Source organism: Squalius cephalus (genome assembly GCF_949319135.1).
Source record: "Squalius cephalus genome assembly, chromosome: 4".
Classification (NCBI taxonomy): Eukaryota; Metazoa; Chordata; class Actinopteri; order Cypriniformes; family Leuciscidae; genus Squalius; species Squalius cephalus.
The window spans coordinates 44,635,311-44,647,323 of NC_137125.1; the positions used below are offsets into that span (position 1 = coordinate 44,635,311).

The window sequence follows — 12,013 nt, forward strand, 5'->3', positions numbered from 1 at the left end:
AGTTTCAGGTTGACTCCATCTCCATGCACAAACAGATGCTTACTGTGGGATTAACACCCGTTGTTCAATGAATCTCAACATGGGCACTGATGTCTCGCAGTGTAAGCCTTCAATTATGCCAGACACTGTTTTTGTCTGTTTCAGGACTCAAATATGGTAGTTTCAGAACAGAAGACTCACAGTGAGATGCACAAGAAAACAGTTGCTGTCCAAATTAAATCATGTAACATTATTGTAGTCAAACATTGTAGTATTATTTTAGTTTTATGTTTCTGCTTTGACCTGAATTCGTCTATCAGCTTTTCACCTCTTATTTCTTACAAACTCAGGTTTTCTGTGTTTGACAGCTTGTTAAGAAATGCCAGAAAATAAATGTTCTAGCCTTTGTGTCCATCATCACCAAAGTCAGATGTCCATATAGAAAAGACACACTACTGTTCTCCTCCCACCCCGTCAACTCTCTGTTCTTTTGTCTGTTCATCTGCCCTCGTTTTTTTGGATTCACCCCATTATTTCTGTCATGCTCTCTCATGTCTCTGCTTTCCCAACGGGCTTAGAGAGCTCTGAGAGCTGGAGCTTCAAAAAGCATGCAAAAGGATGTTGCAGAGGGGAAAAAAACTATCAAATACTGCTGAGTTCAGCTCAAGTTCACCAAAAAAAGAGGAAAGTGACACTATACACCTCAGAAAAGAAAAATCATTAGACAATATCAGGAGAGAAGTTGTGTCAGGTAAGTTACACCGTGTATTCAGTCTGTCTAGACTCAACAATGTTCTGGCTGTCATTATTTTCTAACTGTATGCTGTTTCTTTTTTTTTTTCTTTCAGTTTTTTCAAACAATATCTACATAAAAGTATATATTTATTACATGGCTCCCTGAAATACTTTAAGCTGATTGGTCAGTTACAGCATTCAGTTCAATATTCTCTGTTATCCGCATGATATATACACCCCTGTTCCCCTGAGGGTATGTAAGTATAAATGATTTTGGTGCACTGTTATTTTAAAGTATAGATAAAGCTCTTCTGCTAGGTGAAGTATGAACATCACAGAAACTGACAGCAGTGCTCTCCATTATTCTTTGTAGTAAAGTAGAGAGAGAGAGAGAGAGAGAGAGAGAGAAAAAAAGAGAGAGAGAGAGAGAGAGAGAGAGAGAGAGAGAGAGAGAGAGAGAGAGAGAGAGGAGAAAAAACGGCACTTGCTTTGATATCCCTTCTCCCGTTTCACAAGTCTCCGCTCTGTCGGTCATAATGAGCATTTATGAATAAATAAATGTGAAAGAGAACCATAACGAGGTAAACGTCTGGCACACATACATAATACAACATTCTTTCGCCATATTCAGTCTGAGAGAACATCTTTCCACATCAGGGCCATAACGCAAGAGGAGAGCAATTTCTGTTGCTGGTAATTAGGAAACCGTCATAAACGTGAGAGTTCAGCTTATAGGCGGAAGTTTGAAAACATCAAGATGGGAACAACATGGGAAGAATAAAGATGGATGGAACTAAAAAATGGAGATGATACATGATGAGAAGTTGGATCCACACACCTCTACATGCTGAAATATCAGCCCGGTCTCGTCTCACCCCAAAACGTCACATAGGCTACTGACGCGTCTTGACCAAACGGCAATATACGACGAAAAGGGTACCCCTAAAACGTCCATATGAGACGAAGACATAAGCGCACCAGCAGCGCCTCTTAGCGGTACCCTAACGCATACCTAAACCTACCCATAACCCGAATAGTCACATACGGACGTTTTAGGGGTACCCTTTTCGTCGTATATTGCCGTTTGGTCAAGACGCGTCAGTATGTGACGTTTGGGGGTGAGACTGTGTTGGAAATATTCAAGAGCTCCCATGGCATGATTTTTGTTGGCACCCCTGATTTATCAGTAACACAAAAGAGCCTTCTATCAACTGCATCACACAGGTGGTTATGGATACATTCTTACAATTAGAATATTGTAAATGTTTACTCAAATTAAGGAGACTGACCCAAATAGTACAATTAGGATGTGTTCAAAAAGGGTCTCAGTTCTAGTGACTCAATGTAGCTAAGATTTTTGGCACCCGTTCATTAAATTTATGGTAGTGTTATCACTTTGAAACAGAGACAGACAGGTTTTTACATGCAGCACACATTCACACCAAAGATGAAAAACATTAGACTTCAAAAAGTCTCTAACCTCCCTCACACACAAACCATCCTATAACAGCCTCAGGCAGCTTTCATCCATTCAGAACAATCTGCGTAAAAATAATCTACACATATTACATTTCATTTCGATTATTGGTTTTTAGAGCATTTGTTGTCATACTACAAAATAAGTAAAAAATTGTCTGGTCTAAATATCCTTAAAACAATACATATCCTTGAGGAGCAAAGTTGCATAAGACATGTTTTCAGATAGTATATTTGCCACAACTGGAAAATAAAGTCCTTTAAACATAAATGTAACATCGTTTTGTGAGGTTTATGCCAAAAAATAAGACTGAACAATTTGCTAATTGTGTATAAGTAAACTTCATAATATCTTATTCAATTTTTGCTTTTGTTTATATATTTTTAACAGCAAAAATGCTAAGAACATGATCTTTTTTTGCAGTGCAGTGTTTGAAGGGCTGATGGCAAGATAACCATTTATATATTCATGCAAAGAATTACATGTATTTATAATCAAACAGATCTGATTTTAATGCTACTGTCTGACAGGATGTCAGTTTAACAATGACAGGTGTGGTATTTGGGTGAGATGCGAACCGGACAAATGCCAATTTTGTCTGACTCTAATGATATAATCACAGTTTATCTCAGAAATGCGGTTCTTGATCTCGAGCTTAATTAGGTCAAGCCGTCAATCAAGAAAAGTAATCAATCAAAGCCGAAAGTTACAATTATCTTTGTTTGTTGAACAAAACTAGAAAATCTGGAAACCATTATTTGAGAAGAAAGGATAACAAAAATGTTTAACTTATATAACAATAATTTATTATCCTTTGTTACCCCATGTAGCACACCTAGAACACGTAGACCCGGCTACAAAGATGTCTTACACATCAAAAAAAGACTAAAAACATGACAGCAAGATTACTCAGGGTGTCTCTTCACAAACTGTGGTAGAAAAATGAGCCTCTATACAAGGCACAATGAGAGTGGTAGAAACTCCATGTTTAGCGCTTGACTGAGATACAGACTGGGTCATTTGGCATTATAAAGATGGAATAAAATAAATTATTAGACTCAAAAATATAAATAATGTTCATACAGAGCAGTACAAAAATTTTACGTATTGAATACAATACCATTAAAATGGTAACATCGTGTGGTATGTCAAACAACTCTTGTAAACCCATTAAGCGGCAAAGAAGACCTTTACCCATGAAGACCTTGTTAAGAACAGTTACAGATATTTACATTTCAGATTTAAAAGATGTAATGGCAGCAAAAGCCGAAATTCAAGTAATGTATTTTATATCGCATGAAAACTTGCCATTTATAAAATACAAATGCATGAAAACACTACATTAAATGACAATGTAGTGTGTAAAATCCTATTAAAACCATCTTTATACATTCTAGTATGAAAACACAGCGAGGTCTGTAACGGTAGTGTCAACGTGTCAGTGTATCAAAAGAGTTTTTGAACATTCACATTTCTTGAAGTCTTGAGTTTAGTTGAAATGAGTTTTCACAAAACATGAAAAATATCTGCATCTTCACCTTTATAAAATGGCTACTTGGAATGAGGCAAGTACATAGGGTCGAGACCGCCTGTGGTCACGCTCTTCACTAAACTGTGGTGACTGAAAGGAAGGCGTTGTGAACTTTGGTGCCCTCAGGTGCTCGTGCTCCATGGCTCATGAGCTCTTGAATGGTCATCCAATTGTCAAGGATCTTCTTGTTTCGTTTCTTCAGCATCTTCTTATGGCTGAGCTCCAGAATGCTGACTTCCCCACTTGCCGACCCCATGGTCTCCCTGAGGCACTCAAGCCGGCTCCTCTGCATGAACTCCCTCCTGCGTCGCTGTTCTCTTGCCCGCGCTAGCTGCTGCTTGCGTTCTTCTTTGCTCCAGTACCGCCCCATCTTCAGCTCGCTGACTGCGTCGTCATCTGTAGTCATCCCACCGCTGCGCTCCTCCCGGATCCGCAAGGCTCGTTCACGTAGGATACGGTCTCGTGCGGGCCGACGTGCCACATACCTGGTTCCGTCTGCTCGCACTTTAACTTTCCATTCAATTCGGCCAGGTTGTGAGGGTCCAGGCCGTCCACGGAGGCTGAGGAGGCTAAGCTGGCTCTGGGAGTATTCCAGAGAGGAAGAGGAATGTTGCTGTAGGAGCTGTAGGTAACTCTGGTAATGGCGTGTGCTGGGAGGCTGGGTTGATGTGGTGGTGCTGTGGTAGGGCGAATGGTAGTGCCGAGCGGTTGCAACCCTATTACGGTTTCTTTCTTTCTCACAGCGCTCGTCATCAGCAGGAAGCGCTGGGTCTGACTCCGAGGGGTTGCTGGGGCTTTGTTCCAAGCTGCTGGAGAAGGCCTGGCTGGGTCCTTGTGAACCGGGACTGGTGATGGGGGTCTGTAAGGGTGGTGTGGAGCTGGTGTATGTATGGCCACGACTGTAAGAAGGGCTACTTTGGCTGGGTAAAGACAAAATGGGACTATTGTAGGGACTCTGCAGGTGTTGGGTACTCCGCAGGTTCCTCTGATTAGTCAGGTGGACTCGACGCTGTAGCGAGTGGTCGGGAGATCCTTCTGTTCCCAGTGGAGTTGAGCGGGAACTTTCGGCAGTATTGTAGGCACTAGAGCTGTCTTTATCTCTGAGCTTCTCACTTTGAAGTCTCTCAGGATGCTCGTTAATATCTGCAAGCTTGCCACGGCGCAGTCGACTTTCCTTATCCGTTCGGGGCGAGTCGTGCTTGCTCCTGCGCAACTGGTGGGCTTTCATGATGCTCTGGCACTCTAGTTCAATGCTGCGCAGCTCTTCGTTGAGCATGTGCAGCTCCCGTGCCACTCCACTTCCACCCTGCTCCGTCAGGCTACACTCGATAGTACTACTTCGTCTGTAGACCAACCCGCATTCTCCACCATTACGGATCTGGCACTTTAGCTCCAGGAGTTGCTGGAAATGGTCACATTCCACCCCATTCTCGCTCAACCTGCCCTCCTGACCCTTCTCCTGCCTGGCTAAGCTAACGGTGTCCATAGGAACCAAATGCGAGCCCGCTTCCCACCTGTCTCGAAGTTGTTTTTGAGTCTGTGTTTGGGGATGAGAGAGAAATTCATATTCAGAACTCTCCTCAAAGCTGCATTTCACACCACTGTCCTTCTCCAGAATGGAAGAGGAACATGTTGCTGTATCTGTACTTGCGGAGGCTTCCTCGTGTCTTTTTGACTGGAAAACATGAACAGATACAACCCCTTAATGCCTGTCAGAACATAAAGACTTGGTACTAAGGAACTTTTGGCAAGTATGGTCATACTTACCCACTTTGCTTCCTTTTTCTGCTCTTCTAAAATCTCCATCTTCAGCTCCTCTAGAAAATCATGATGGTCCTCATCGAGCCAGCTTCCATCCATCTAAGAGAGACAAACCCAACAGGGTTAACCAGTTCTGGACTAACCATTTGGCTGGTTACCACGACTCAGTGTCAGCTAGTAGATGCCATAGCAACACTATTTGGCTGCAAAAACGCATCTTTGACAGCCATTCAAAATATTTTTCACTGTTTTCTGCCTTTGACATCACAACTATACCACTGTAGTCACTATTGAAGGGTTTAACCATCAGCCAATCAACATTTTACTGATATCATTTCACATGGTTTTAGAGAACATGGCATTTATGGCTCAGGTGATTGGCTCAAAATAAATAAATAAATAAAGCCACACAAATAAAACTGTGGTTTTAATGTGGGTTAAGATTAGCAACTGTGTCCACTAGTCTCACCTGTCCTTCAGGTCTGGTGACGAGTAACACTATGGATCTGGAATTTTCATTTGAAAGGAGAGCAACAGCCTCTTCCCTGTTCTGTACATCATGACCATTTATCTGGAAGAAACATGGACACAGAGAGACAATTACATACACACAAAGATAATGACAGAGTGTCAGGAATTTCACACCAGAAGCACACTTCATCAGTGACAGAAGTGGAGCAAAATTGCATTTCCTCATCCACACCAAAACTAGGCTCCCTTCGTGAGATAACAACCTTCAGTCAATTATACATTTACTGGGGGAGAGACTTTGAATCGATTACTAAGACTGTCGACTGGGCTGCAGTAGCCACAGCATTTATAAAAAGCGTTGTGGCGGTACACGCCCAGACACACAATTAAGCAGCCTCTGACAGGTGCCGTTCATCTTTTCTTCTATAGAGTAATGGCACTGTCAAAGGAAGATAATAGGGGTGGAGAGAGTGAGACAGACGTGCACTGAACCATTGTATTCATCTCCCTCAATGTTACATCCACAGATGCCTTGCGTCCTTTGTATCTCGTCTTTCTTTATCTTCTTTTGCTCATAAATTCTCCAAACCCCTAACCCTACTGTCTCTGCTGAATGTCACACCAGCTTGGTCTACATTCTGCAAAAGCAGATCCAGTCAAAACTGCTATTTAAGAGAAATTTATCATGATGATCCAGTGGCTGACTTCGTTTGTTCAAGATTTGTACACACACACACACACACACACACACACACACACACACACACACACACACACACACATACAAATATCTACAGTGGGAAGTCTCAGATCACTAGTGAAAATCCATTATATATTATATTATATTATATTATATTATATTATATTATATTATATTATATTATATTATATTATATTATATTATATTATATTATATTATATTATATTAAAGTAAAGAAAAATCGAATTCAATGTGTTTTTGGACCCACTGTATCTACCAATAAATAATCAAAAACATCATCTGGATTCATGGGATGGTTGTTGTAGCGTGAATGAGCGTGTGTATAGGTGTATAACAAGATTAAATGTATCCCACCTGTAAAATTCTGTCTCCTTCTCTGATGCGTCCATCCCTTGCAGCTATGCTGTTCAGTTCAACCTATCAACAGTACAATAAACATGGCATCAATATGTAAATTGTCATAATTCATCTCAACACACCAGCAATAATACCATGACTTGTCACAAAAAGAATTCATTATTGTAACAGATTAATTTGCATATCTGTTCTATAATGAGAAAAATCTATTCCTTTCAGACTATTTACAAAAGAAGGCAACATAATGCCCCCATATAATATATAAGGACTGGAAGTGAATACTGAACAGAATATATAAAGGATGTGGAAATATTTTTCTTTTTCCCCTCATTTTTACAAGATTTCTGATTAAAACAACCATATTCTTTATGCATTGTAAGAATTTACATAAGAACGAGGCTGAAAACATCATTGCTGTACATTATACGCATAAATGCATTTTTAATTAGCATAACTTACTTCCAGAGACATGTATTAATAGAACATTTCTGTAGGTTGTTTATAATACATTTTCTGGAGATGATACGAAAAAGAGAAGCAGTTCCCTCCTGTTTGATGTCAGGTGCTCCACATTTACATATCTCTGAGCGAGAAATGGTGTAAGAACAGGCAATATCTGTACAACAAGTAGAATTCTCCCTGTTGAAATGCAGTCCCCGTTTTCAGCCTTTGTTTTCCTTTAGGTGTGTCAAGGTGGTGAGAAAAAAGTGCCATTTTACACTCCACAGGAGACAAGAGGGGTGCCATTTCTTACTAATTAAAATCAGCAATTAAAACACTGAAAAAAAGAACTGTCTGTATGCAGAATAATTTTCCAAACTTGACTTGATCTCTTCATGCTTGACTCAGTCCTGGTAGACTTTCGTCTGCTATTTGAACTTTGGAAAACAGGAAAATTTTCCATATTAAACACTTTTAATTTCAGTGAAGGAATACAGTGATGTGGAACAATGAGAATGGATCAAACTCAGCTTTTATCTTTTAATTACTTTTCACAAAATTTAAATTGATGTTAAAAAGGGTTTGGTCCGGTTAATTTTATTGCCTGCATCAAATTCGATGATTAGTGCCACATCTTACAGGTGACTTCAACAGAGATCACCAAATTAACATAATAACATTTGTTCTAAAAGCATTATTCGGTTCATTTTCAGTATAGATCTTTGTCTGTTAAATTGAACTGGTGTTTCCTTTGCAACACTTGTTTTGTCTGTGAAAGGAGATGATTAACCTTCAGAAAAGGTTGAACTTCAACAACATTACCTATTATACTGTCCATCTATGTCCAGTTTTACAACCCAGACACTAAACATTTTGGAAACATATAAACCCCCAATTTGTGTGATTTTTTTTTCCAGCAATAAACGTAAAAAAAAAATGTGTAAAATAAAAATAAAAATATAGCTGCGAGCAGCGATTACGGGCCCAAGCCGGTGGCACCGCAACCCTGGTGCCTTTAGTTACCTAAAGGAACCGGGGTGGCGGTGCCACCGGCTTTGGCCCTTCATCGCTGCTCGCAGCTATATTTATATATATATATATATATATATATATATATATATATATATATATATAAAAGACAGAAACCTTATTACCTTATTCTGATTTTATGTTACACTCAAAATATTCCACAACAAATCTTTTAAATTTAATGTAAAAATAAAAACGAAAGTAAGCACTGTTGGGCTCACGTAACCCTCTCATTAGAATCAAAATGTTTCAGCATTTGCGATGTATTTAGATGCTAAACTATTCTTTATTATAGGCTTTGTTCTTCACTCGTGTTCCAATATCGACGGAAAAAATCATCCTCTTCACACGCGCAAAAATGTGCTTGAAACATCACAGTGGAGTGGTGCTTACTGTGAATGTACGAATTGTACTACTGACTATTTAGAGCAGTGTAATTTTTATATGTTAGGTTAACTATTTTATTATTATATTTTATTAAGGCTATAATGAACAGGCTGCAATGTCAAGATTGCAATGCTGGAATGTGTGTTTGTGTGTGTGTGTGTGTGTGTGTGTGTGTGTGTGTGTGTGTGTGTGTGTGTGTGTGTGTGTGTGTGTGTGTGTGTGTGTGTGTGTGTGTTTGTGTGTGTGTGTGTATGTGTGTTCATGTTTTTCTATTCCCGGTGGGGACTTCAACCTGAATGCACACAGACTCATGGGGACTCGTGTCACAGTGGGGACCTAAATAGAGGTCCCCATGGGTAAACAAGCTTATAAATCATACAGAATGAGTTTTTTTGGAAATGTAAAAATGCAGAAAGTTTTCTGGGATAGGTAGGTTTAGGGGTAGGGTTAGTGTGAGGAGATAGAATATACAGTTTGTACAGTATAAAAACCATTATGTCTATGGAGAGTCCCCACAAAGATAGTAAACCGTGTGTGTGTGTGTGTGTGTGTGTGTGTGTGGCGTGGGCGCGATTGAAGAGTGGACACATAAAAACATACTCCGTCATTATACAGGACGACATTCAAACTGCAAAGTGTTAACTTATATGTGTGTACAGTCGCAATAAAACACAACATTGGGTTTTTGTAAAATAATTTCAAGCAATCCACCCCCCGAAAGGCGCTAATTGTAAAATTAAACTAAAATGCTCATGGCTGCACGGGCATTCATAACGGTGCGCATCCACGGCGAGGAACGAGCAGAACAGAGTGAACGTTTTTCAGTTAATTCCTACTTCCATAGGAATTCATTTGAAACGCTCGCTCAACCAATATAAATGTCAGTGCGGACGAGCATATTTTACTTTCGTTTTTAAGTTGGCGATTCAAAAGCCCCCAGCGGTGTCACACATAGATTAACCAGTGGTAAAATATTCTCACCATCACAAACCTAGTATATTTTTATGTAGATACAATAGGCCTACCTGATTTTGAACACAAGAGGGCAGTATAGCCCTATGTATGACTTGACTTTTATGGGACTAAATAGTACAATTACTATTTTTAAACTTATAAATTATTATTAAATTGAAAAAAAAAAAAAGAATAAAATGGGTTTAGTTGTGATATTTGTATACTTTTATATAGAAATAAATGGTTTTTAATTACATTTTTAGAAGATGAGGCTTTTAGTTTCCTTTTTGTACATTACTTTAGTCCCTCAATATAGCAAAACCGTTTGAGATATTTATTATCCATTCACAATTTAGCATACTTAATGTATTTTCATCATGTTGAAAAAGTTTGGTGGGAATAAAATAAATAGTTTAAGAGGAGTGGCTAAAAATTCAGAGGCTGATTTTGCAAAAAAATCCACATTCAGACCTAAATATCTGACTTCCTGTTGGTTGGAGCAAATTACTTTAAATTAGAAAGTTGTCCGGCTCGATGAGACCAATGTACGTACTGATTTTTGTTACTGTATATACAACTAACCCCCCCCCACTTTTGTCAAAGGCATTTTGAAAGTGACACACTTCCTGCTGCCAGTTGTTGGTGCTATAACTTTGACTCACAATAGTTACATCCATCTGATCGGCCTCTTACCACGAACACACTGCTGAAGTTTCATCATGATCAGTTAATGTATGCAGAAGTTATACCGCTTCGTGTTTCTCTTTTCTCGCCATAAATTCGTTTCCTCGCCACGGCCAAACCGTTCGAGATATCAAAAATCCTTCCGCAATTTAGCATCCTCAATGACTTGACTTCAAGCACACCGAGTTTGGTGGGGATTGGATGAAATCTCTAGGAGGAGTACTTCGCATTCCACAGCAAGCGTTTTCCAAACAACCCATAATAGCTGACTTCCTGTTGGGCTGGCGTATAACTTGACCGGGGAAAAGTTGTTCGGCCCGATGAGATCTATATGTGTACCGAGTTTCATATTAATTCATGCAAGCGTGTTTGATCTATGGACCAAGTTTTCAGACCCAGTTCAAGGGGGCGCTGTTGAGCCCCCCTGCCACGCCCGGGTACCAGCTTCAGCCCGGCCCTGATGCCAGGGGGTTCTGACTTGTGTGCAAAGTTTCAAGAGTTTTTGAGCACGTTAAGAACCCCAAAAGCCCCTGAAACCTTGATTAACAATATAAAAGCAATAGTCAAATCCCCCCCTCCCCTCACACACACAGAGACACAGAGAGAGGGAGAGAAAATTCTCCAGAAAATCCACATTCAAACCAAAATATCTCTCTTCCTCTTGGTCCGAGCTAGTTACTGTAAATTAGAAAGTTGTCCGTCTTGATGAGAACAATACACATACCAAGTTTTGTTGCTGTTGATAAAACTAACCCCCCCACTTTTGACTAAAGGTGGCGCTACTGAGCCATTTCACCACGCCCGTTTCTGAAACTTTGCACATGTCTACTGGATAATAAATGTGATGTGTCTGTCGAGTTTCATGCATTTTCAAGCATGTGAAGAGTCTCAAAAGCATCCGAAAAGAATATTAAAGTTTGATGCGTTGCCACGGCAACAGTATCTAAGATATCAATAATCCTTTCACAGGTCTACATCTGCCGTGTGTCTACATTATACACATAAAGTTTGAAGCAAATCGGGTAAAAATAAGAGGGTGATTTCAAAGCATTTTGAAAGTGACACACTTCCTGTTGCCAGTTGGTGGCGCTATAACTTTGACTCACAAATGTCACATCCATGTGATCGGCCTCTTACAACTAACACACTGCTGAAGTTTCATCAAGATCAGTTAATGAATGCAGAAGTTATAACACACTTCCTGTTTGAATTATTCGCCATAAATTCGTTTCCTCGCCACGGCCAAACCGTTCGAGATATCAAAAATCTGTTCGCAAGAATTCATCCTCAATGTCTTGCCTTCATTCACACTGAGTTTGGCGGCGATCGGATGAATTCCCTAGGAGGAGTATTTCACATTCCATTGTATGCGTTTTCCAAACAACGTATAATAACCGACTTCCTGTTGGGCTTTTGTAAAACTTAGAGCACGAAAGTTGTGCGGCCCGATGAGATCTATATGTGTACTGAGTTTCATATTATTACA

At 39.8% G+C, this 12,013-nt stretch overlaps 1 protein-coding gene across 1 annotated transcript in view; it reads right to left on the reverse strand.

Moving 5' to 3' along the window:
• Positions 1-2,977: 2,977 nt before the first annotated feature.
• Positions 2,978-12,013, reverse strand: part of pdzrn4 (PDZ domain containing ring finger 4) — a 30,964-nt gene continuing 21,928 nt past the window's right edge. The window contains exons 5-8 of the mRNA XM_079869048.1: positions 7,030-7,092; positions 5,953-6,054; positions 5,490-5,582; positions 2,978-5,397 (exon numbers count right to left, since the gene is read on the reverse strand). Of these exons, the coding sequence (XP_079725174.1) occupies positions 3,799-5,397; positions 5,490-5,582; positions 5,953-6,054; positions 7,030-7,092 (1,857 nt within the window). The 3' untranslated portion in view covers positions 2,978-3,798. The remainder of the gene's footprint in view (positions 5,398-5,489; positions 5,583-5,952; positions 6,055-7,029; positions 7,093-12,013) is intronic.